General features: G+C 39.5%; 2 protein-coding genes across 4 annotated transcripts in view; both read right to left on the bottom strand.

Annotated features, from left to right (window-relative positions):
* Positions 1-1,454: 1,454 nt before the first annotated feature.
* On the bottom strand, positions 1,455-7,878 carry glo1 (glyoxalase 1). Its single transcript, XM_024296048.1, has 6 exons — positions 7,719-7,878; positions 6,053-6,135; positions 5,689-5,829; positions 2,856-2,920; positions 2,670-2,759; positions 1,455-1,971 (listed from the first exon to the last, which is right to left on the bottom strand). Exons 1-6 carry the CDS (start codon positions 7,785-7,787, stop codon positions 1,880-1,882), a joined length of 540 nt encoding a protein of 179 aa, XP_024151816.1. The 5' UTR covers positions 7,788-7,878; the 3' UTR covers positions 1,455-1,879.
* Positions 7,879-8,773: 895 nt separating this feature from the next.
* The window catches only part of eprs1 (glutamyl-prolyl-tRNA synthetase 1), a 28,089-nt gene continuing 13,765 nt past the window's right edge, over positions 8,774-23,097 (bottom strand). Inside the window, exons 17-35 of one of the 3 annotated variants that reach the window (XM_024296174.2) lie at positions 22,948-23,060; positions 22,748-22,865; positions 21,787-21,993; positions 21,378-21,554; positions 21,040-21,282; positions 20,683-20,904; positions 20,374-20,604; positions 19,578-19,852; positions 16,257-16,308; positions 15,972-16,181; positions 13,151-13,223; positions 12,991-13,070; positions 12,652-12,909; positions 12,374-12,571; positions 10,890-11,063; positions 10,652-10,812; positions 9,747-9,825; positions 9,606-9,670; positions 8,774-9,464 (exon numbers count right to left, since the gene is read on the bottom strand). In XM_024296174.2, coding sequence (XP_024151942.1) covers positions 9,314-9,464; positions 9,606-9,670; positions 9,747-9,825; positions 10,652-10,812; positions 10,890-11,063; positions 12,374-12,571; positions 12,652-12,909; positions 12,991-13,070; positions 13,151-13,223; positions 15,972-16,181; positions 16,257-16,308; positions 19,578-19,852; positions 20,374-20,604; positions 20,683-20,904; positions 21,040-21,282; positions 21,378-21,554; positions 21,787-21,993; positions 22,748-22,865; positions 22,948-23,060 — 3,087 coding nt within the window. In that variant the 3' untranslated portion in view covers positions 8,774-9,313. The remainder of the gene's footprint in view (positions 9,465-9,605; positions 9,671-9,746; positions 9,826-10,651; positions 10,813-10,889; positions 11,064-12,373; positions 12,572-12,651; positions 12,910-12,990; positions 13,071-13,150; positions 13,224-15,971; positions 16,182-16,256; positions 16,309-19,577; positions 19,853-20,373; positions 20,605-20,682; positions 20,905-21,039; positions 21,283-21,377; positions 21,555-21,786; positions 21,994-22,747; positions 22,866-22,947; positions 23,061-23,097) is intronic. The other 2 variants (XM_024296175.2, XM_024296176.2) reach the window with 2 other exon arrangements.

Below are 23,097 nucleotides of genomic sequence, written 5' to 3'. Positions count from 1 at the left end.
TGCCTCCATCAGATGATTAAAACATATCAAAACTTCTTTTTAAATTCATTAACTCCTGTGTTTTTTTTTAGCTAAAAATGTGTCATTTCCACAAATTCCAATAGTTTTTTTCATCCAAATAAACTTTGATTAAATTAATAAAAATAAAGACATTAAAAAATACTTATTATTGGGTTGTAAAACATTCAATCTGAAGTCATTCTATCAAACTGTCAGATTTTTGGTGTATTTTCTCTTTTCGAATTCTTGTGTGAAAACTGTGTTTCTAGATGTTGAAGTTTTATAAGATTTCTTGTTGAAATATGACGTTTTACATGGACAAACTATTTTACTACTTTCTAAAGATACACGGATAAAGGAATGTCAGCTAAGGAATACTGCATTTCACTTGTGCTGCTGTTGTTTATTTGGACGAGTAAGTCAGTCCTAAATATTTTAAATTGGTTCACTTTAGATTCTGTTTGACATCCAGCTCTCAAAACTGCAGTTCATATAAGTTGTAATGTTTACAAGAGTTTTATTTAAATGTGATTAAGAGTCAAGAACTGTGCACTTGAAAAAAAACCAGAATTTTTGCTGTATTAGTTCTCTTTGTAAAATAAATCATCATCTGTGGAATGGTAGGATCTCAGGATTTATTTTTTTCTTGCTCAATACATATCTAATGAAGCTCATATCGAGGTTTGAACTGTTAGCAAACTGTATGGTTGCATCCCTAAAGTGTAATGTCTAGAATGTACAAAAATATTTTATTAAAGCATTTCATGATACTCGCTAAAACCGCTTGGATGGGATTGAATAGAAAACACTTGTTTGCAGTCTGTGTAACAATGATTTAGCAAACTTCTTTTTCTTTTATTTTTAAAAACATTTTTGGGAGCATTATTTTATCATAACATTTATGGGTGAAAAAAATAAATTTTGACAACAAATGTAAAAGTTTCAAACAAGAACATTTTTAAGGCTCAGATATCAAAATTCAATCCCTTAAGATATAGTTTCCAAATTCATAAATGTAATACTTGCTAAAACAGAATCCCTGTTTTAAAATCCAAAGTTAAATAGTTTTGTTGCATAACCCATACAATGATGCACCTGCCACCGTGCCTCACTGTGGGCTGTTGGAACTGTGATTAAAGAAACCCCACATGCACCATCTGTGGTTTTACTCAACTAAGGATTACATTTAAAAATATATAACTATTTTTTAAATGATTTTTTGTTTTCTGCAGCTGTTAAAGAAGCAGCCTCATCCAGGAAGCTTCGTCTTCAGAGCGTCACTCGTGCAGCTCAACGTCGGTCCCTGTTAGGAGAGAATCCTCTGCAGCAGCGGAGGACGCTCTGCGAGTCACTTCAGACTGGAGGCGTCTTCATTCAGACTAGAACCACAACAGATGATCATGATGTAATGAAGTCAGTAGAACTGTCAGGAATGGAGCTAATGAACCCAAAGATTTGATTTAAATTCTCTTTATTTTATTACAGGTTGCTTCCATTTCATTTTTGTTTCACAGATTTTAGTTTCTTTAATTTGTACCTTTTCTAACTTTACCCTATTTTTCTTTTTATTGTCAGTTTAAATTCTCAGTTGTTCATCATTTGTGTTTCTAACAGCCGTCTTGTAAATCCAAACAAAAACTCTAAAGGAATAAATCTTTAACATTTATTGAACATCCAGCTCTTTGCCTCAGCCCCCACCTGAAAGTCTGGTGACGGCAGACGAGGTCCACAGGTTTGCAGAGAACGCTCGGCGAGTGTCCGGTGTCGGTCCAGCTTCCTGTGCGGCGCACTGAATGTCCCTGTGGAGGTAAATAAGCGTTTCCTGTCCCCCCGGTGCTCTCCCTGAGACGCTACAGCCCGCCCCCCCCCCGTCAGCTGCTTATGAGGTGATGGACACCATGTTGTTGGGACTCAGGATCTCAATCCAGTAACCATCAGGGTCCTGAATGAAGGCCAGGCCTTTCATTTTACCTGAAATTAATAAACAAAGAGCAGAAACATAACAGTGATCAATATAAGAAAAAAAAGAGTAAAAACAAGCAAACTTTGACAGAATATTTTGATTTTATTTTTGCATTTGAAACTTGGAATGATTCCTTAAAGCTCAATTATAAACTATTTTAAAGATGACGTCAGCAGCAACATAAACCAAAGAAATTTAGCAAATTTACTGAAGAATTCAGTTATTAAAACACTTTAAAGAGCTAAATAAAACTAAAGATTCTACCTTAACTGTATAAAACTGTATGAATCATTAGTTTAAGTGTTTAACTAGCAGTTCACCCAGAATATCTGATTCCTGTAGCTCTTTCCTTAAAATGTTAATAAATCAATCCAGCAGCTGTTTTATCACATTTTTAGAAAATCTAGAAAACATGTAAAACATGTAACAAAAGAACATTTCTTCATACAAAATTATTTTAATCTGTTAACGACTAAAGTTGTGTCTGAATTCACTCAATGATTAGAGCTCTATATAAAGCGTTTGACATCTTTTCTGAGTCAGAACGTAAAATATTAAAAAAAATTCCAAGAGAACTGATGCTCACATTGGTGAATATAGACCACAATGCATTGCGTTTGAACAATTTGTCATTTAAAAACAATGGTGATGTGCTGCAATCAGATGCAGAAACTGCTTCAGAGAAAACCAAGAATCTCCGTCTTACCGTCATCTGGTTTTTTCACAAACGTGACTCCTTGTTCTTCAAAAAGTTTGCAGGCGGCATAAACATCAGGAACCGCGATTCCAATGTGTCCTGTCAGGAGTCAGGAAGACACAGACGTTAATCCGGAGAAAAACTTCTCCAGAATCAGAGCGTTTCTCACAACACAAAGAAGAAAACTGGATTTACCAAAACCACGAGGATCCGAGTTTCCATTGTGATACGTCTGCTCCTCATTTTCTGACCCCCAGTTACTGAAACACAAACAACGTTTCAATGAAACAGATCTTCTGTTTAGTTCATATGAATCTATATATTTAAGATGAACCTGGTCTAAAGGTCAAATATGAGTCTGCAGTTTTCATCTGAAAAAAGTTTTCATAGAAAAAAATCTTTTATAAAGTTTTAAATTGTTATCTTTAATACTGAAATCATAAAACACAAAGCTTTAAAATTCAATGAGTTTTAGAGTTTGTAGATATTGAGATATCTGCAAAAATCCATAATAGTGCATCTCTAATCAATGATTTAAACAGCACACAGACTCTCTTTAGATTTCTCTATCAAGCTCTAATGCAGCTTAAAAAAGTTTAATATCTTTATTTTAAAAGGGTAGACAAAAAAAATCCAGTCATTTGAGTAAATGTCTCGTTTATTTATTTATTTACGCATAAAATGTCCATATGATAAAGAAAATATGTACATAAAAAAAGAGATAAATCGACCTGTAGAGGCTTATTTACAAAATCCCACACAATAAATCAATGAAAATCTAAAACAGAATATAAAATGAGTCGAGGTGTCTACAGATAAAAGCATAATTTAATACTTTTTAAGACCATTACGACCAAATGTGTAAAGAAAGTGACCAAGTCTAGCTTAGCAAACAGACATGAACAATAAATAATGTAAGAGCAGCAAAATGACAAACCAGATTTTTGATCTGACCATAATTATGAAACTAGAAGTAAACATTAGTCTGTATTAATTATTAGTTAAATAATAATAATTTCTATTACCATTTATTATTAAGAGCTCTTGCTCTTAAACGAGTTTGAGTTCATTTGAATTATCTTCTCTAGCTTTGGTTTAACAGGTTTTTCTGTAGATTTTATGGCTGCCAGTACGACTCCACCAGGAAACTCTACAGCTGCAAATGGTTTATTCTTCTGTCCAACTTCCCACCTGCGCAGTAAGAATCTGCAGTAGGGATGGGTATCGTTAAGATCTCATTGATAATATTCCTCCTATAGATACGGCTTATCGATCTGGTGTTCTCATCGGTACGTTTCTGTGTAAAAATAAAGTCCCATCAGTCATCACGCACCATCGTGTGTGAAACTTGTTGTCTGGATTTGACCCATCTGCTGCGGGAGAGGTGAGCTCCAGACACAGCCGCGCTCGGGAACGATTTGGTGGTTTAACCCCCCCAATCCAACCCCTTAATGCCGAGTGTCAAGCAGGGAGGCACTAAGTCCCATTTTTTGAGTCTTTGGTACGACATCTTTTGTAAATAAAATCGTCAATAAATACTGAGGTGTCTTTGTATTAATAAATCACTTTAAGGTAAAGACTTAAACAGTGTGAATAAGAACCAAAATTCAGAGAATTTCAAATAGCCTCCTCACTTCAAAAATCAATAACAGTGGAAATAAAAATGCACAATGTTGTATTTTAATTAATTTTATTGTATGTCCAGTAATTTATTTTTATTGATGCACAATATGAACTTTCATCCTGTAAATATTATATGATCATTGATTTTTTTTTTTTACAGTGCTGACAGCCGTACTCATTTCCTCTCCTTTTTAATTCAAATTTCCTGCACTTATTTTTGATAAACAACAATTTAGTCACAAGCTTCATTTGTGTCTGCATCTACTTACCGCTCTACCGTCAGCAAACGTTTGTTGTTACTCGTCAACTGAGAAACACACGCGTGGCTGAGAAATAAGCCTGATCACCTCCACCCCTAATTCTTAACTCTTTGATTCATTTTTGTCCTTTTTTTCTCAACTGTGTTGACGAAAAAAATAAAATAAATGAAGAAATCTTCACCTGAAATTTAAGACAATTTAATACTTTTTAAGGCCTTATTTGAGTTGAATTAAATTTATAACTCGTAAAGACACATGGCCACCCCATGAATCCAACGTAAAACAGTCAGACAACTGTTATGTAGTTGGAGTTTTTAATCTACTCACCAAATTAATTGGATAGTTTTGCAGCAGGATGACAGAAAGAACTAAAACTACGTTTTTCAAACACACAGAAAATGAAACAACCAGGCTTGTCTAATGTTGAGGAAACGATCTTTTTAAATAAAGTAATAAGAACTTGTGTGAAGATTTAAGAAGATTTATCATATCAGAAAAAGTAAATATTTAATGAAATATTTAAATAATAAAAGTGAATTAATGGACAGAAAGGAGAATACGCAGATAGACAAAAGCTTTTCATTGGAGTATTTTCTTTCTTAAAAAAAAACAAAAAAAAACAGGAAATGTACTATGTCACACATGCAATAAGATTAGTACTTGTAATAAGAGAGAGACGGATGAATTTAAGAATAAACCTGTTATCATCCATGTTAACATCAAACAGATCAACATGAAAATGTTTTCTTGCAGTGCAGAACAGACAGTCTGATCGAGTTTTTTTTTTTTCCACATTTAGTGAATGTCTCCACCCTCAGGTCTGAACGCTGCAGCCTTGCTCATTTTGTACAAACTACTATAAACTTGCAGGTGTTCAATCATCACAGAGGATGACACAAGCACTCTAATATGAATGGAAATCACAAATAATCTGGTTATCCGCTGGACTCATGGCACATTTCCCCACAAGGATTATATCGGGTCACGCCCCCATTTGAAGCCACACATGAGCAAGATTTTACACTTCCACAGACAGCGCTTCTATTCACTACCAACAGTCTTATGACTCTCACTGATGATCAATCCCAAATCTGATCGTAAAAAAAAACTAAAATCAAGGCTTCCCATCCTAAACAGACTCTTACTGCGTCAGCTCGATGGTGGCTCTCCTGGAGAACGTCCAGGCCGTCTTTTCCTTCACATCTGCAGGGATCTCCTTCTTATCCTCAAAACCCAAGAAGAAGAGAGAAAACCGCATAGAGGGGAAGTCAAGCTTCTGCAGGAGCCTGGAAGACATGCAGAGCAGAGACAGAACTTTGAAGAATTCCTCAGCATGAAAGAGGAGCGTCACAATCAAATCAGGAAGAACCACTCGACACCTCTACAACCGGCTTTTCCTGAAGCTCCATTATGTGTCATTTCCTCATTTACCAGCTGACAAATTACCTACGCCTGTCTATTTTTGTCCTTTTGGTTGTCTAACACCATAGTATCCAAACAAATACTCACGTCATGCCAAGAATTCTGGTGTAAAAATCCAAAGATTTCACTGGATCTTTCACCCTCAGCATCGTTTGCTGCATCATAAAATCCTGAAAAAACACAGAAAAAGATCTTTACCTGAGAGCAAACAACCAGAGCAGTGAGTCAAACGTGAGGAGCAGAGTCTGTGGAATTCACAGGTTATCATGAATCATCGAGCTGAAGTAAAGCACAGATACAGAAACCAAAGCGATTCGGAGGAGAGAAGGAATATCAGCAAACGCTCCGAGTGCACACAGGAATACCAGGATACTTTTGAGAGAAGAATCAGTTTGAAAGAAAAAAAACCTATGCAAAGATGGAATGCAACATGTATGGAAGGTAAAAAGAGTATTGCATCTTTTTTTTCAAAGTTCTGCAAGAGGAATAGATAAATAAAATACATTTGTTTTGCTTAAAAAAAAAAGGAGAAAACGAGTGAGCTGCCAACACGCAGAAGCTTGTCCTCCAGACTTTCCTCTGAACAGTGAGTGTTTCTGGTTTTATCTGTAGCTGGCGGCTCCTCTTTCCTGTAACCTCCTTCTCTCTTTGACAGATGAAGGAGAAACGAGGGTATTTAAGCAATATTACAGCCATCCAGCCAGACGAGGAAAACAAAGAAGTACATGAACTAGTAGTCGACAAGCTGATGCTTTAGTAAGGAAGGTAGTCCACCCAACGTATTTTCTACGTCACAAATACGTACTTTTTCCAAGTGCGTTTTTGGTCCGCACCTATTTCACAACAATTTGAATTAAGAAATACTCAAAAATGCTTTTTTAAGGTAATATATGCCCTCTATTGTGAGAAAACTGCCACAAGAACATGTTAAAAACACTATTTTCAGAGTGGCTCTGAACAGAACTGAGTGTGTAGATTTAAAAAAATGCCTTAATAATAATAATAATAATTATGATGATGATAATATATGCCAACCAAATCAGCTGACATTGCTTTTGCTATTTTTATGACTATATATTTTCTATTTCTGGGACCTCCAGGAGCATTTTGAAAAGCTTCTACTGGCTGGTGCAAGACAAGAAAATGTTCAAAAATTTAACATTAAGTGCGTTAATACGCCCGTGTAAATACATGTGTGTCCGTTGAGTAACAGGGCAGCCCTAATTACATTTGGCTTTATTCTCCAAGCGTGTTCTGACTTGTTTTTTGCGAGATTCAGACAATTTTCGTGTAGAATTTACTGCGCAGGTGCAAGACACTGACGTGGTTAATAAAAAAAAAAAGAAGTTCTGATTCAAACTCTAATTATTACAAAACAGATCAACCGAATCAAACACCGACACACGCCCATTTGATTTGTGAATCTGACCTTTAGCAGAATCAGCTTCAAGTTTGCGCACGCTCCGTTTAATTCCTAAAATTGCCTCGCGCCAACCAGACAGGAATATGCTAGCAAATAGCAATTTTTAACCGACTTTCGATGGTTTTTGTTAAGAAAAGTGACAAAAAAGGCGATAGTTGTAGTTATAAATACGCGTCCAAAAACGTATGCAAATTCTCCGACCACTAACAAGCTGTTTTTTGTAGCCAATAATGTGGACGTTCTCCAGTTGATTTCGCTAGCTTGTCGAATGAAGAGTTTGCCAAAAATTCACACTCAATTCGCTTTAAAGACGGATAACAGTCTCCTCACCTTAGTTATGGGGTTTCCATCTTTGCATGCAGCAGCCACCGCATCGTCGGATATGCCTTTATCGCCCATTTTGCTTTAAAAAAAAGTTGTGCGGAGCTGAGCGGCTCTGACAGGCGGACAAAGTTCAGCAGAGGAAGCTAGAAGGGGAGGGACTTCCGGTATTGGACTTCAGAATAAAAGACAGCAAAAAGTTATTAGATTTCTGCAAAGTAAAAGAAGGTCTGTAGTAATAAAGAGATAACAACTTTAAATCAAAATATTAAGAAAACTGCTAAAACAGCAACACTTTTCTCTAAAAAAAACTTGTAAAACAGAAAAGAAAAGATCTGATTTTATTTTTTCATCTTTGAAATTGTGTATTCATAGTCAGGTTTTGCATCTGTTTTTGCCTTTTCATTTGTTTTCTGTTAGTTCTGTAATTTGAAAATTTCCAAAGCAAAGATAACCTTTTTCTTAAATCAAAATACTTTGTTATTGATCTCACATTTCTTCTGTTAGTTCTGTAATTTGTAAATGTCTAAAGCAAAGATAACATTTTCTTAAATAAAAATTCTTTGCTTGTACTCCTACATATGGATTTTTTTTTAAATCCCTTTAACAACCACACGAAGAAAAAGAAACAGTAAAAAAAGAAAACAAAAAATCAAAGTAAACATTTTTTATATTTTATTGCCTTGAGTGAGTAAAAGACTGATTATTTGCACATCCTTTGAACTTTTTTCTTGGACCTGGAGGAAGAATTAGGGTTCGGATTAGGGTTGATACAAGTGACCAACAACATTTTGCCTTAGATACACTTAAAATACACGCATGCAATGCATCAAATTGCATCATGGCTGCACATATTGTGTGTGACCCACATGAATTTCCATCAGTTTTTGTGCTTGGTTGCACGTAAATGCGATCAACCTTTAAAAAATGTGGCATTTAAAAGTGGCAGTTAAAGTTAAATTTAGATAAAAAGTATCATAAATGCAAATAAGAAATGCAAAAATAACCATACACTTTCCAATGTTTTTTTTTTAATTAAATGAAAAAAAAAATCACTTCAAAGCTCAGGTGGTCGTGTAAATGACTTTATTATACACAGGCTCCGGAGGTCTTTCTCAGGAGGAAAGTGACAGGAAGAAACATCACCGACTTTTAACCAGATATAAGCAGTTCATCACAGCTGTAAACTGAGTGGCTCCAGATCACCACATGAGAGCTGCAAGTCCAGCAGTCTGCAGAGTTCCTGAGACGGTTTAGCTGCGACCCAAACAGAACAAGTGCGTTCCCACCGACGAGACTCCTTCAGGGAATTTCTTTCAATGCTATTCTGGCAGATCTAAGTGTTACAAAATACCCCAAACCCATAAATAATCCGCTGACAGACATCAGGGGAAAACGTGAAGCTGGAGATGCTAACTCTGTTAAATCCAGCACGTAACCCGCAGGGAAAGCTTCTGGAAATATTTTAGGTTTTAGCTAATTAGAATGTATACTATACTCATCTTTTAAGGGAAAAAAGGCAGATACAGGTCTCCAGTCACCCACATTAGAAATGAAAGGTTACAGAACGATAGAAAGCCCTTTACTGCAGAGACTGGACCTCTTTAGTAGCTACGTCCAAACAGAGTGTAGTACTGAGCGGGCTCCTTCCCGCTGACGCACTTCTGACCGGGCTGAAGGGATTTCAGAGGGGTAAAAGGGATGCACAGACTCTTGGCTCCCATGGATGGAGCTCCGGGCTCCAGATCCTGATCCCTACAGGATGGGGTAAACAAAACGTTTTCATTTTGGCAGCGACAGCCTCACAAAATATTTAAAAAAATATCTTAAAAAGGTTTCAGTTTTTGTATTTTATTCTTTGAAATGCATTTGTTTTATCCTAAACGTCAGACGTACTTGGCAGTGGTTTTCTTGATCCAGTCCTCGCATTCAATTCCTCCACAGAACGGAATCTGGACGATCTGTGAATGCAGAAATATGTTATGGATTTGTATCTGGGGAGTGAAGTGTGGGTACTTGGTGGGTGCTGTCACTCACTCTGCCCTGGTCCAACTCTTTCTGGAACTGTTCCATAGAGTCTGCAGTCACCATGTGACTCCTGAGGTCATCTGAGGCCCTAAGAAACACAAACATTAAAAATATATTATAGGATTTATAGAGAACACATTCCTGCACATTATTCTGGACACAGAAACTTTAGCCAAAAGCTCTTATTTTGAAAAACTTCCATTATCAAACTGTCTCTGCCAATCAAGTTTAGAAGCCAAAACAAAAACGTCATCAAACGTGCCGCTGCAGCGAGATTTCAACACCCTCACTTCCTTAAGATGCTTTATGATGTAAATAAGTGACCAAAAAAACATATTTCATTAAAAACTAAACAAACCAAAACAGAAATTCATAAGTATAAATAAAATGCTTTATTTTAAAACTTATATTTATAATTTAAACATAAGAAAAACTATAAAAACATTAGTGTGAACCCTTTTTTTTTAATAGTTAAAATGCAACTTTTCAGCATGAATATAATGCAGGTGATTTTTGAGTAAAATGTACTAAACACGCCGTTATTGTTTAACTTTTGATTTTGCACAAACATTAAAAAAAAAAAATCACTGTTTCATAGAAATGTCATCAGCGCTGTGGATTTTTTATGGGCTTAGATAAAATTACACTTCAATAAACGCTTGGTTTTAAAATGTCTTTAAGTTGAAAATTATTACTGAGAAATATTGTAATTTAACTGCAATTCATTAAATTAAAAAACTATTGGAAGGTTTTCATGCCACAGAAATCCTAGAAGACACTTTCATAATCCTGAAGGGAATGGTTAACGTCAGAGCAACAGTGCCACCTGCTGGCTGAGTTATTAACACCAACAGTAATAACAGAAGTGTTTTTCTCCTGCAGTTATTCATAAATGCACATATAGAAACACTCACTTCTTGAACAAGCTGGATTGGATCTCCTCCAACATGGCGACCATCCTCTTCTCCACCTCTCCCTCTGGTATCGTGATCTTTGCGCCCGTATCTCTCCTCACGGCCACGCACTGCTTCTGCTGCATGTCTTTAGGCCCCACCTCCAGACGGACCGGGACTCCCTAAAGGAAGTAAGCAACAATATAAACGTGGTCACACGTTAATCTTTACATGAAGCCCGTTTAAAACGACTGCTGACCTTCAGCTCCCAGTGGTTGAACTTCCATCCTGGAGAGTAATTGTCTCTGAAGTCCGACTTGACCCGGACTCCAGCGTCCAGCAGCCGGTTCAGGTACTTGGAGCACTGAGCCAGCAGAGCCTCCTTCTCCTGCTCTGGAAGGGACGCGGTGATGCCACATGGGATGATGACCACCTGAGGAGAAACAGAGGAAGATCGCTGATCATTTCTTGAACTTGTGAGACCGTTTACAGGTGAGATAACGTACCTGACCACAAAAACCTAATAAAAAAGACTCAAACTTTGTTTTGGTTTTTTAAATCACATTATAGCTATGGCTTCAGAAGTAATAGAGATTATAAATCTGCAAGAGAGGCCGGATGCTTCCCACTATACTACCGAATAAAATACCTTTATTTATAAATATAAATTTATACATTTTTAAACCTAAAAGAACAAAATAAATCAGATTAAATGCTTTATATTCAGCCAGATGTTAATCAGATTTATCATATTCAGATTCAGTTTTCCCTGCGGACTAAACCATATCTACCCATACGGGGGTTGACTCCCTCCACTCGTTTGTCCCGGCCCGTAGAAGGTTCTAAAGAGGAACGGCTTCATCTTCAGGGGAGCGCCGGTGTGTCTTAAGGCTCCTTAATGGAACGCACCATGTCGTGGGTGTGATGAATGGATTATAAAGCATTCGTAAGGATAAAGAAAGTTACACACACTTATGTTTTTGAGATGGTGTCATACAAAGCTCTTATGTCGTACTCTAGTCGTTGTTGAGGTGCGTGAGTTATTTTATAGTTCCCTTCAACTTTTTGGGGTGAATTTGATCATTTTTAGGCCTGGGATGAAGCAGAGAAGAAATTTAACTATTTACCCTTTTTTACTTATTTTTAAAAATAAACTTTAGCTTCATCATATGGACAAAAACAAGTACAAAGGGAACTATCCCTCAAGGATGCTTTGTTTAACTTCTCATAACGATCATTTTTCTCAAAAACGAGCTAGAAACGGCTGTTACCATGACAACATCCCGCACAACATTTTAAATACTCCGCTTTTTTGCAAAAAACGATTTAAACTTAAAAATATATTAGGATTGAAGTTCTAATAATTGATTTCATATTTTTGTTTTGCGTAAATTACCATGTTTTGAGCGAGATAATGCTCTCCGAGCTGTGCATTAACATAGAAGAAACAATCTGACGAAAAATTAGATTAAAAGTAAAAAATAAATAGCGTACTAAAATATTTTTAATTAATTAAATTGTACTCAAATTTTAGCCACAGTGTTTCCTTTATGATTGATTTAAAGTGATTGATTGACACCCCTAGATACTATATATTTTCGGAGCGCTGGCCGCTAACGCAGCTGACTGGCGACTATTGATGACATCATCAAGTGGAGTAACATCCAGATTTGAAGACACTGTTTCCATAACTCTCCACTTGGATGTTTTTAGGAGCAGTCTCTGCATTCATGCACACACTACCTGCACACAGGCCACTCTGGGCGGCAGCACCAGTCCCATGTTGTCTCCGTGGACCATGGTCAGCACGCCGATGGTTCTGGTCGTGATGCCCCAAGAGTTCTGGAAGGCCAGCTGCTTCTCGCCTGGTCTCTTTGGATCCTCGAACACGATCTCAAACATTTTTGAGAAGTTCTGCCCCAGGTGGTGAGACGTAGCCCCCTGCAGGTGCAGAACGACACTCCTACTGTGAGGATGAGGTCAGCGTTGACGGGATTCAGTGCACAGGTGCGGCGGTGTACCTGGATGGCTCGACCGCTGGCTGAGATGAAGGCCTCCACCGTGGTGGTGTAATCTCCTCCGGCAAACTTCTCCTTCTCCGTCTTCCTGCCCTTCACCACTGGGATTGCCAAGAGTTCTTCATAAATTCTTCCATACAGATCCAGAATCTGCATCACCTCCTCGGCGGCCTCCTCTTTGGTGGCGAACGCCGTGTGTCCCTCCTGCCACAGGAACTCTCTCGTCCTCAGGAAAGGCTGCGGGTGTTTGAACTCCCACCTCTACGAGGAAACAGGAGAAGAAGGAGGTGAGGAAGATGGCGCTGCAGAACGAGAACGACGAGGAGGATCAGCGCAACTCACCACAATGTTGCACCACTGGTTGAGTTTGATGGGCAGGTCTCTGTGGGACTGAACCCACTTAGCATACGCCGGATACATCACTGTCGGCACAAAGAGGGGGAAATGTCAACCGCCTGAGAGGCTTCAACCAGGATGCAGCAGAGGCTCACTCAAGCCTGACCTGTCTCACTGGTGGGTCGGACCGCGATGGGCTCAGCCAGCTCCGTCTTTCCTGAGCGAGTGACCCAGGCCACCTGACGAAACAAACACGGCAGATATGAGGATTTCAGACATTGGTCTATTTTTGTTCTGAGGGTAAGGCTTCCATCAACCCCAACATTTAGCCCTCATTTAAATTAGTATGTTCAAATTCTGACATCACTTCCACTCCATGACATCATCAATAGTCACCGGTCAGCTCTGTGACCGCTGGGAGTGTAACGGATCACAAAAACTCACGGATCGGATTGTGTCACGGTTTTAGGGTCAGTTTGGATCAGTAAAAAGGAAAAAAACAAGAAGTTAAAAGCCTCAAATAATTTTTTTGAAAAGCTTTAAAACATCTTTGAGAAAACAGATATAAAATACTTCAAAGCATGAATTTACCCGCACATCCTTGAACAAAAGTACAAAAATGTAAAAACATGTAGTTTCTGGTTACATTTACATGTCTGGAGACCAAATCTACAAAAAACTGAGAGAAAAGAATGACGAATATGCAAATTTCCCTTGCCCCACCCCCAATGTCCAAATAAAATCTTAAATATAAAGTTAAAATTAAACTTTCATTATTTTTGGTAGTATTTTTGTAGTAATGAAACTAACTGTGGGAACATTTGAATATTTCAAAGTATTATTATCTGTAGTACATGTGCAGGTGAGGCACTGCCATGCCCGTTTCTCCAGGCGATTTTTGATCCTTTTGGCTTGCCGTACTGCCTTCCCCTGACGGCACGTCTCTGTTGCAGGAGCAGCGGCTGCAGGACAGCTGCTGCTCCTCACTGGGAGATCTGGACCCAGACATGGAGATGTGCACCGATGCTTTTATTCAGCTCTTCAAAATAAATAAATATCTCAGTATCCGCGTCCTCCGTGACGAGTTTAAGAAAAGCTTTTGACAGAAGCTCCTCCCACAAGCGGAGGGGGATTCAGGTTAACAGACAAGAGGCAACTTTGACGCATGTTAAAACAAACACGATAGATTTGACGACAGTCGCATTTGCTGTGGACAGACAAATGATTTTAATAAAACACACGCGAAGTACGCAAAGACGGCGGGGGAGGGTGGAGGCGGGGTCTAAACTAGGGGTGTGCCAAAATATCGATATTGCGATATATCGCGATATTTAGTCCTGCGATCGATTCTCGATGGGTTCTCACCAAGTATCGATATTATATTTTCATTTAAAGAGGCTATAGCGCTGAGCGTCTGAGTCGCGCGCCGGAACTATGGGCGCACGCTGCGTCGGACTTTAAATAGCGATGCACGCGCTCATTCGGGAGAAGCACCGGTGAGATACAGGCTCTGTAGCGCGTGTGTGAAGCATGCCTACCTGTCAGCATTTATCCTCCATCTGTAGGAGATCCAGCCGGTAAGAAGTGACTTTGTCTGAGCGCTAGAATGTCAGCGATCTCTTACTTTCTGTTTGGTGTGGGAACTGAGCGCGTGCTTCGCAGTTGTCTGTGTATGCTTCAAGGAGCGTCGGAATTTTCGCTTTTATGCACTTCAATGTTTAACCTGCTGCTGTACGGTGTAACTTTGATAAATTTATAATGTGACGTTTTCAAACAATGTAATTACTTGTTGCTAATGTTAATTTTAAAGTAATTCTTGAATAAAAAAGCAGGATTTGATGTATGAACTTAAATTTAAATGTAATTAAACTAAAGTACATGAATTCACTGTAAAATTAGGGAGAATGCTAATTAATTGAAGCACTTAAAATTATATTTATTGCCATTATTATGTGTGTTTTAAGGTTTTTACCTATTGACTGCTGACTGACCAAATGGAAAAATGATAAAAATTGGAAAAATAATCTCAAGTAACAGTCTGAGTAAATCAGCCTTTATTTTTGGATGCTCAGCCCTTTTCAAGTGAGAGAAAAGTGCACGAAAAATTAGGTCAATTTTGAGAGAGGCTGTTAAACATTATATTCATCATCCTTTGTTTTGGAGGTAGATAGCTGTCACTACTTGACTTATTTAATATTTGTTCTGTTTACAACAATTCTGCACTAAGTAGTGTCACTGCTGATCATGTTTACTATTGTTAACATTGACTCTGACAGATAATTCCAATTTGGTTGTTGTCAATGTTTGTCAAAGACATAGTTATACTGATTTCAACAATTTTGCACAAAAGTGTGTATAATTTGTTGCACAAAATAAGAAAAGTTGTTTAGTATGATTGTGTTTAAGGTAAAAAAGACAAATGGGGATATATTTCCCCCCAAAAACATGTTCTATATAATGGTAGTTATTAGAGAGGATTTTTACCAATTATCGCAGTATCGCGATATTATCGATATCGTGAGCCATGTATCGCGTATCGTATCGTATCGTGAGGTACCCAGTGATTCCCAGCCCTAGTCTAAACCATGGCAAGTGATCCGTACGGATGACAGATTTTCCGTGATCCGTTATACTTGGAATTAAAAAGTAGGAGTGTAACGGATAACGAATAATCCGTGGTCCGTACGGATCACTGGTCACGGTTCGGGCCTCTTCGTTGTAATCCATTTTTTGGCTCCTGTGACTTGTACTCTGGAACAACTAATAGTCAGAGAAATACAGTCAATTTTTTGCAGTTTTTTTAAAGGATTTTTAACAATTTTTTTCCCAATACTTTTTCATTTATCAGTTTGATTCCTGTATGACGAGTAAATGTAGAAATGGACGGCCATGCATTGATCCTGAGGATCAATAACCCTTTTATTTATCCATCTATCCAGATCAAACTGGGACCCGTATCTAATAAGCCATCCCTAGAAATGATTTACCTCTGGGGCAAAGTCTGCGATGTGGGTCTTCTCCTTCTCCAGAGCAGCCTGGGACACAAACATGGGGAAGTAGCAGTTCTCCACGCCCAGCTTCTTAATTTCCCTGTCAAAGAAGTCTTTGATTGCCTCCCAGATGGAGTAGGACCACGGACGTAGCACGTAGCAGCCGCTGACATCATAATACTCGATCATCTCAGCTTTGGTGATGACCTGCAGATGAGTGGACGTTCAGCAACATCAGGAGGAACTCTAAAAATGAAGAGGCTGTGTGTGAAAAAGGCTCACCTGAGAGTACCAGTCCGCCAGGTTCTCCTCTTTCTTCGCTTCCAGACCCAACCTGATGGAGAACAAACTCATGATCTGAACTGAGACTTCATCCAAACCTCAAGATGACTTCAGTCGAGATGCATGCCACAACAGATTCAGGTCCAAACCAGGAGTGTAAGCTCATGCCGGATTATTTTATTAATAAATCATTTCTTTATTCGGGTCATCATGCCGCTCAAAATCTCCTGCAAACTGAATTATGTGGTCTTTTTTGGCACGGCATGATTTAAAGATTGGATCTGAGGAACAAAAGTTATTTTTCTGCATTTTTAACATTTGGTATGAAAATATTCAAGCATGAAAACTGCTCAGAACGGTTTGAATTAAACATAAAACATTCTAGTCATGATTCCAGATGGTTTCCGGGATAAAAACGTGCCAAAAAGCCTGGAGCCAACCCTCCTGCCTTTGATTCTGAAGGCGTTCGATGGCGTTAAGATCACAGATCACTGAGCATGCTCAGTCTACAGGTGCATTCAACAGCATGCGGATGTTTGCATCACAGGACACAAAACGTCCACAAGCGTCTTTTCTTCTTGATGTTTAAAAATTAAAAAGGCCAAAAACTATTTCATTCTGCACAGATAAAACTACAACGGACTCCAAAACTCTCATCTCTGATCCTTTTGGAGTAAAAACTCAACAAATGGACGGTTATAGGGAAAAACTGGAACCTTAAAGGGCCTTTATCATGTGTTTCTAAGCCTTTCAGAGTAAACTATGTCCATGTATATGACCTTATATTACCTTTGTCACAGTAAAGAACGATTTTTTTAAAGGAAATATTAGTTATTTTTGCAGCTAATTTTCCTGCCCGACTCGATCTCTGAGGCTCCGCCTTTCGCTCCTTGTGGGTGCCGCCCATTTCATGATGTCATCCTAGATCCGGCATCAGCGTGTCTGCGATTCGCTCACAAAAACAAACAACATCCGAACTTTTGCAAAGATGGACGTGCATTTAAAAAGTAAAGCATTTTAACTGATCACCGCTAGATCATCAGAGAAAGTGGGTGTGAGTGTTGGCCTGGGGGCGGAGCTGGCAGCGCAAACTCTTCCTGGAAGGGGCTGTTCCCCACCTTGTGACATCACAATGTCAGAACCCACTCATTTTTGTAGATTGGAGGGGCTGGTGTTCAGAGATGTTGCTCAGAAATGTGAGAATGGATCAAAATATCGCTTTGAGGTTGTTTATAGTGAGGAATTTACATTATAAATCACTCAAAAAAGTTGGCTCTGCATGATAGAGGCCCTTCGGGGATTTTATTTATATTTTAGAAATGTCCAAAACACTTTTCTATAATCTCATTTTAAGCTCAGAGAAAACCAATTTTCCCACATTTAAAACAGTCTGAAAATCAGAGAACTGTAGGACAGAAAAAGCTTCGAGCTAAAGAAAATGTTCATCACAAACTAGTCATTAAAAGTCAGCAACAGTCTGAATACAGTTCCCACGTTTATCACACTAAATACATTCTAAATGTAGATAAGCAAAAGTAGGATTACAGATTCGCTAGCAATTGAAGATTTATGTATATTTGGAAAATTGAACGTAGTCTGTACAGGAGACGCATCACAAGGGGATCGATTGACAAGCCAATCAGAATGCAGAACACTATGCACAGAGAACAACTTGTGAAACCGCGTTACAGCGAGGGACCACTGCACAAACCATCTCAAACTGAGCAGTGGAGGTTCACATAATTAGTAGCTTAGCACAACAAAACCAAAGCTAGCGGCGGACATCGAGCAGATAAAGACCAGGCCAACCGTCCAGACTCACCACATTAGAAGATACACTGGTACCCTTCATCTTCTGCTTGATCATCATCATCATTCCTCTTTGAGGTTCATTACACAGAAAAATAAAAACTACAAGCAGCTTTGTTCTGCCACAGTCCACATAACATTCAGCTGCTGCAGGCGACCACTCAGGACTAAGAAAGCGCCTCATTAAAGACCCACTCCACTGAAAAGCCTGGTTTGTGTTTTTAACATGTTGTTGTGCGAAGATACGTTCCCCCTGTCAGAATTTGTTTCCCTTGCCTCTGGCATTGTTGATGGTTTCGCAGCGCTCATATTTAGTCTCCGTCTTGTGTCCAAAAAGGAGTTTGTCGTCATATTTGCATTGTTTTCCACATATTCTACATAAAAACAACTACAAGTCTTTGTGTAAAACAAAAGAAAACACACACAAAAAAAACGACGTGTTTGGCAAATTTAGGGTAAGAAACACAATTTATGAAAGTGACTGTTATGGAAGTGTTTAGTCAAAATAGTTGCTGCTTCTACAGCAAATTATTGGGGGGAATAGATTCTGGCAGACTGGATCTGCAGACTAATAGAATCCGTGCCCACTGTCAATTTATGTGGGAAAAAATTCAAAGATGACAAAAAAAAACTCCCAAAAGCTCCACAATAAAGTATATAACATCCACAGTCTTTAACGCTTATGAAACAACGATGCCAGAAGTTGTGTAGCGACGGGGGAAACTAATTCTGGCAGGGGAAACGCATCTTGGCACAACAATGTTCTCGTGGCTCATTTTTTTCTGATGATGGAGAACATATATAAAGAAAATTAAGCTTAAATTGCACTTCTGATCATTTCTTTATTCAAATTGTTGTGAGCAGATGAAAAATGACGTTTGAAAAAGATCGTTTTTGTCATGTAGAGAAGACGCTGAGATCAAAACTGTACGACTTGATTGCTGCAATATTGTCACTTTTGTGGCACTGCTAATGTTATGTGTGAGGGGTTGTAAGCTAGCCGGAGAGAATGTAAACAGAGAGTTCTCAGGAACGGCTAACACGCCCACAACTCAGATGTTAATTTCTAATGAACTCCTGCTGCTCTGCAGAAACCACTACCAAGAAAACGACTGATTTTTTTCTTTCAATTTTGGCTAAAAACTGCAAAATCCTAATTAAAAGCCACCGGGAACACTTTCACAAACGATCATAGATGAGATGATTGGAGTGAGTCTTCAAAGCAGAAATGATCCTCTAAACACTGAGTCAGCATGGAGACTTTTATTGCCGCAGACACTCTGGGAAAACGCCAGCTAACATGAACTGAATCCATCACACACCTCCTCCTCACATGAAACCAGAGTTTAGGGAAATGATAAACAGGAAGAAAAATAACATTTTGTTCCTCAAAACCTCCAAATCACTCCTTCAATAGGTGTTTTGTTCTTTCAGCTGAAGTTATAACAGTTATGTGAGAAAATCAAAACAGATGGATCACAGATCTCCTTCAAACAGTCTTCAGTCTCTCACCGTGTCTGTTTTTTGGGACCTTGACCTTCTCCAGAGCCTCCTGCTCCTCCAGACGACTCCTTGTTTTGAGCAGCTTTGTCTCCTTTCCCCTTCTTCCCTCCTCCTCCTCCTCCTCCTCCTCCCTGTTTCTCAGACTTGTTCTCCCTCTCCTTGCGGTTTTTGTCTTCTCCTCCTGCAGCTCCAGCAGCAGACACTGGTTTGTAGTCCTCTCCAGTGACAGACTTGTACTTGCTCTTCAGCTCCAGCAGAGTCTTCACGGCTTGATCCACCTGGTCCTGAGACAGGAGAACTGAGGTTCAGCTGCAAACATCTTAAGCTACATTCACACCGCCCTCAGCAACGTAACTTCAAGGAAAGTCCAAGGAAAGGTTTAAGTGAATGCACGTTTCGAGCTTTCATGTGTAGCTACGCAACTTTTCACAACTGTTTTCGGGCTCTACGTACAAAACGCAGAGCCAGGAGGAACCAGGTAGAACTTTGGCCAATTAGGGACTTGGTAGTGTGGCTGCCACGGTTATTTGATAACTAATCGACAACTTAAATATTGATGACTACTTTAATAGTCGATTAGTCATTTCTTTAGTTATTAATATTATCTTTTTTTTAATCTCACACCAAGCCTCGTCCGACTGGTGGGCAACCGCTAGTAAACAGCAGAAAAAGAAGAAGGCCCTCCCTGCTTGTCCAGTGTGAAAGAGTGCATTCAAGAATGCAGGTTTAGCACATTTAGCGCGTTCTTGAGCATGTGTCAAATGCTGGGCTGTAAATAGCTTTAAACAGCAGTTCACTGCTTTACCTTGGGGGCTTTCTCCGCCTTCAGCTTCCTCACCAGCTCTCCCTGCTGGGACACCTGAGAGAAAAGCTCCTGTGCAGGTGGAGGTGAGCTGGACTGGGTCTGGGCGGGGCTTGACTGGGTCTGGGCGGGGCTTGCAGGAGGCTGTGATCCAGGTTTGTAATCCTGTCCGGTCACTTGCTTGTATTCGGCCTTCAGAGCCAACAGCTGTTTCACCGCAGCATCAACCTGATCCTGAAACCATCAATGCGAGGAGACCAAAGGTCAGAGCAGAACTCGGTTGACCCTTTAAAAGCAGCAGAGAGGACTCACTTTGGGGGCTTTCTCAGACTTCAGCTTTCGGACGGCTTCTCCCTGCTCGGCCACCTTCTCATATAAGCTGGAGGAAGCTGAGACTGGGCTGGGGCTGTTCTGGACCGGAGCGGGGATGGTTTTCTGAGCGGGGGCTGCTCCTGGTTTGTACTCCTGGCCGGTGGCCTGTTTGTAGTCGGCCTTCAGGGCGAGCAGCTGCTTCACTGCTGCATCGATCTGGTCCTGAGGAACACAGACGATCAAAACAAAACCTGTTGGATTAATCTCGCCGACCCTTAATCTGTGTTAACTAAAGGAAAGGTTTCATTTAAGATGCATCTATCCTACAGACTTCATGTTCTGATGCCCCTCTGATACCTTTGGGGCTTTTTCAGACTTCAGTTTCCTCACGATGTCTCCCTGCTCTGCCACTCGCTCATACAGCCCCGCAGAGGAAGAAGAAGAGGAAGAGGAGGAGGAAGGAGGAGAGGGAGCCACAGAGGAGGAAGCAGAAGCAGAAGAAGCAGGAGTGGCCATTCCCGGTTTGTAATCCTGACCCGTGATCTTTTTAAACTCCGCCTTCAGAGCGAGGAGCTGCTTCACGGCAGCATCGATCTGGTCCTGGTTTCAGTGACAGAAAAGTTTGATGAAGAAGAAGAGGAGAACGTTGTGCAGCAGGGATGACAGAGAAGAAGAAGCAAACAAAACCTCCAAACCTTTGGAGCTTTCTCTGCTTTCAGTTTCCTGACCACCTCTCCCTGTTCCACTACTCGGGTGTACGGACAGGAGGAGGCGGAGTCTGATGAAGGAGTGGGCGTGGCTGCTGCAGTGGTAGTAGTGGGAGGAGCCATGCCTGGTTTGTACTCAACACCTGTCTGTTGCTTAAACTGCGCCTGGAGAGCAAAATATTTTAAAAATATTGATACTTTAAAGTGATATTTAACAGTTTATAACATTCTATTCAATGTAGTTAAATAATAAAGTGGTTTGTATAACAAAAAGCATAATTCTAATCATTATGATCTAATTTAGGAGAAATATTCCCCCCCAAAAAATAATTCACTTATATTGGACAATATAAGGGTTTGTCACATTAAATTAAAGGGTCAACAAACTCCAGCGTACTTTAAGAGAAAGCAGCTGCTGAACAGCTTTGTCCACTTCCTCTTTAGGGGCTTTGGCAGCCTTCAGCTGGCGGACGGCGTCGCCTTGAGCTGTGATGCTTGAGAAGAGGTCGGCTGCTGAGAGGGATGCCGCAGACGCAGCAGATGCAGCAGACGCAGCAGATGCAGCAGACGCAGGAGCTGCAGGAGTCTTTGAGGCGGCAGCCGGCTGAAAGGACAAAGAACAGTGAGGAATGAGTTAGCAGGGAGAAGAAGCCGCTGTAAAAGTTGGATTTTGTTCAGCTGGTACCTGGAAGAACCTTCAACTAAGATTAAAGCTTTGGTATGGAAGTTTTTTTCATCTGTAATGCACACTGATATTAAATTCTCAATGAGATAGATAAGATAGATATTTTTTTATTTTCAAACAAGAAAAAAAAACACTTCATCAAAAACAAACAAATAAAAAGAAACAATGCAAATTATCCCCACAAACAATCTCAGAGGCTGAAAGCACATATTTCATTATATGCATGTTTTGAAAAAAATAAATAATTTTATTACTAAAGTTTCATTTGTTTTTCATTTAAAATATAATTCCTGATTTGAATAAAGTTAATTTCTTGAAAAAAGCTATAAATAAATGACCAAGACTAGAAATAAACATTAAGGCTTTAAGATGCTTAAAAGAAAGTTGTGTTTATAAAAAGGTTCAGCGATCAGAAGTGTATTTTAATAAAGGGATAAACGGTGTTACTTTCAAATACACAAATTATTTTTCCAGGGAAACGTTTGGTTATCAGAAATCTCATTTGGCTGGTGGACTTTATATGTTACCCGTCATTCCGGCTAGAACCAAAAATGATAATTTAGAACCACACTACTAACAAAAAAAATGAACTAAAGACTTTTTTGTGTATTTGTTGCCTTTTGAGATTATTCATGATGAAAGCTGTAAAGTCGTGTCTGGCGGCGCCCCTCACCGTGCTGTTGGCGGTCTGGCTCTTGGTTTTATCCTTGGATCCGGCGGTCGGCATCTCCTTGGTGTGTCCATCAGGAATGTAGATCAGGACACACGGGCTCTCCTTACAGCTGTTCGGACTACGTGCACAAAAGTGGGAGGGGTTATTGGTAACTGGTGCTATAAAGTGTGACATCAAAGGGAGTAGGTTCCTGCTTTCACCTGATTGGCTCATAGGGCTGATCACAGATGTAGAAGCCCCGCCTCTGTAGCTGGATGATGTCACCTTTTTTGAGGTTCCTCAGACATGGATCTCCAACCATCTTCTCCTCCACCTGAGAGCAAAAGACAGTGAAGTCGTGTAAAGAGGGT

This window comes from Oryzias melastigma, linkage group LG3 (assembly GCF_002922805.2).
Source record: "Oryzias melastigma strain HK-1 linkage group LG3, ASM292280v2, whole genome shotgun sequence".
NCBI classification, from domain to species: Eukaryota; Metazoa; Chordata; class Actinopteri; order Beloniformes; family Adrianichthyidae; genus Oryzias; species Oryzias melastigma.
Note: the sequence above shows the minus strand (reverse complement) of the source record. Positions and strands in the feature narration are given on the sequence as shown.

Coding starts and splice junctions, on each gene's coding strand:
- glo1 (XM_024296048.1), bottom strand. CDS start 7,787: ATGGGCGATAAAGGCATATCCGACGATGCGGTGGCTGCTGCATGCAAA. Junction 5,830..6,052: donor ACCAGAATTCTTGGCATGAC/GTGAGTATTTGT, acceptor CATGTCTTCCAG/GCTCCTGCAGAAGCTTGACT. Junction 2,921..5,688: donor GCCACCATCGAGCTGACGCA/GTAAGAGTCTGT, acceptor TTTGTGTTTCAG/TAACTGGGGGTCAGAAAATG.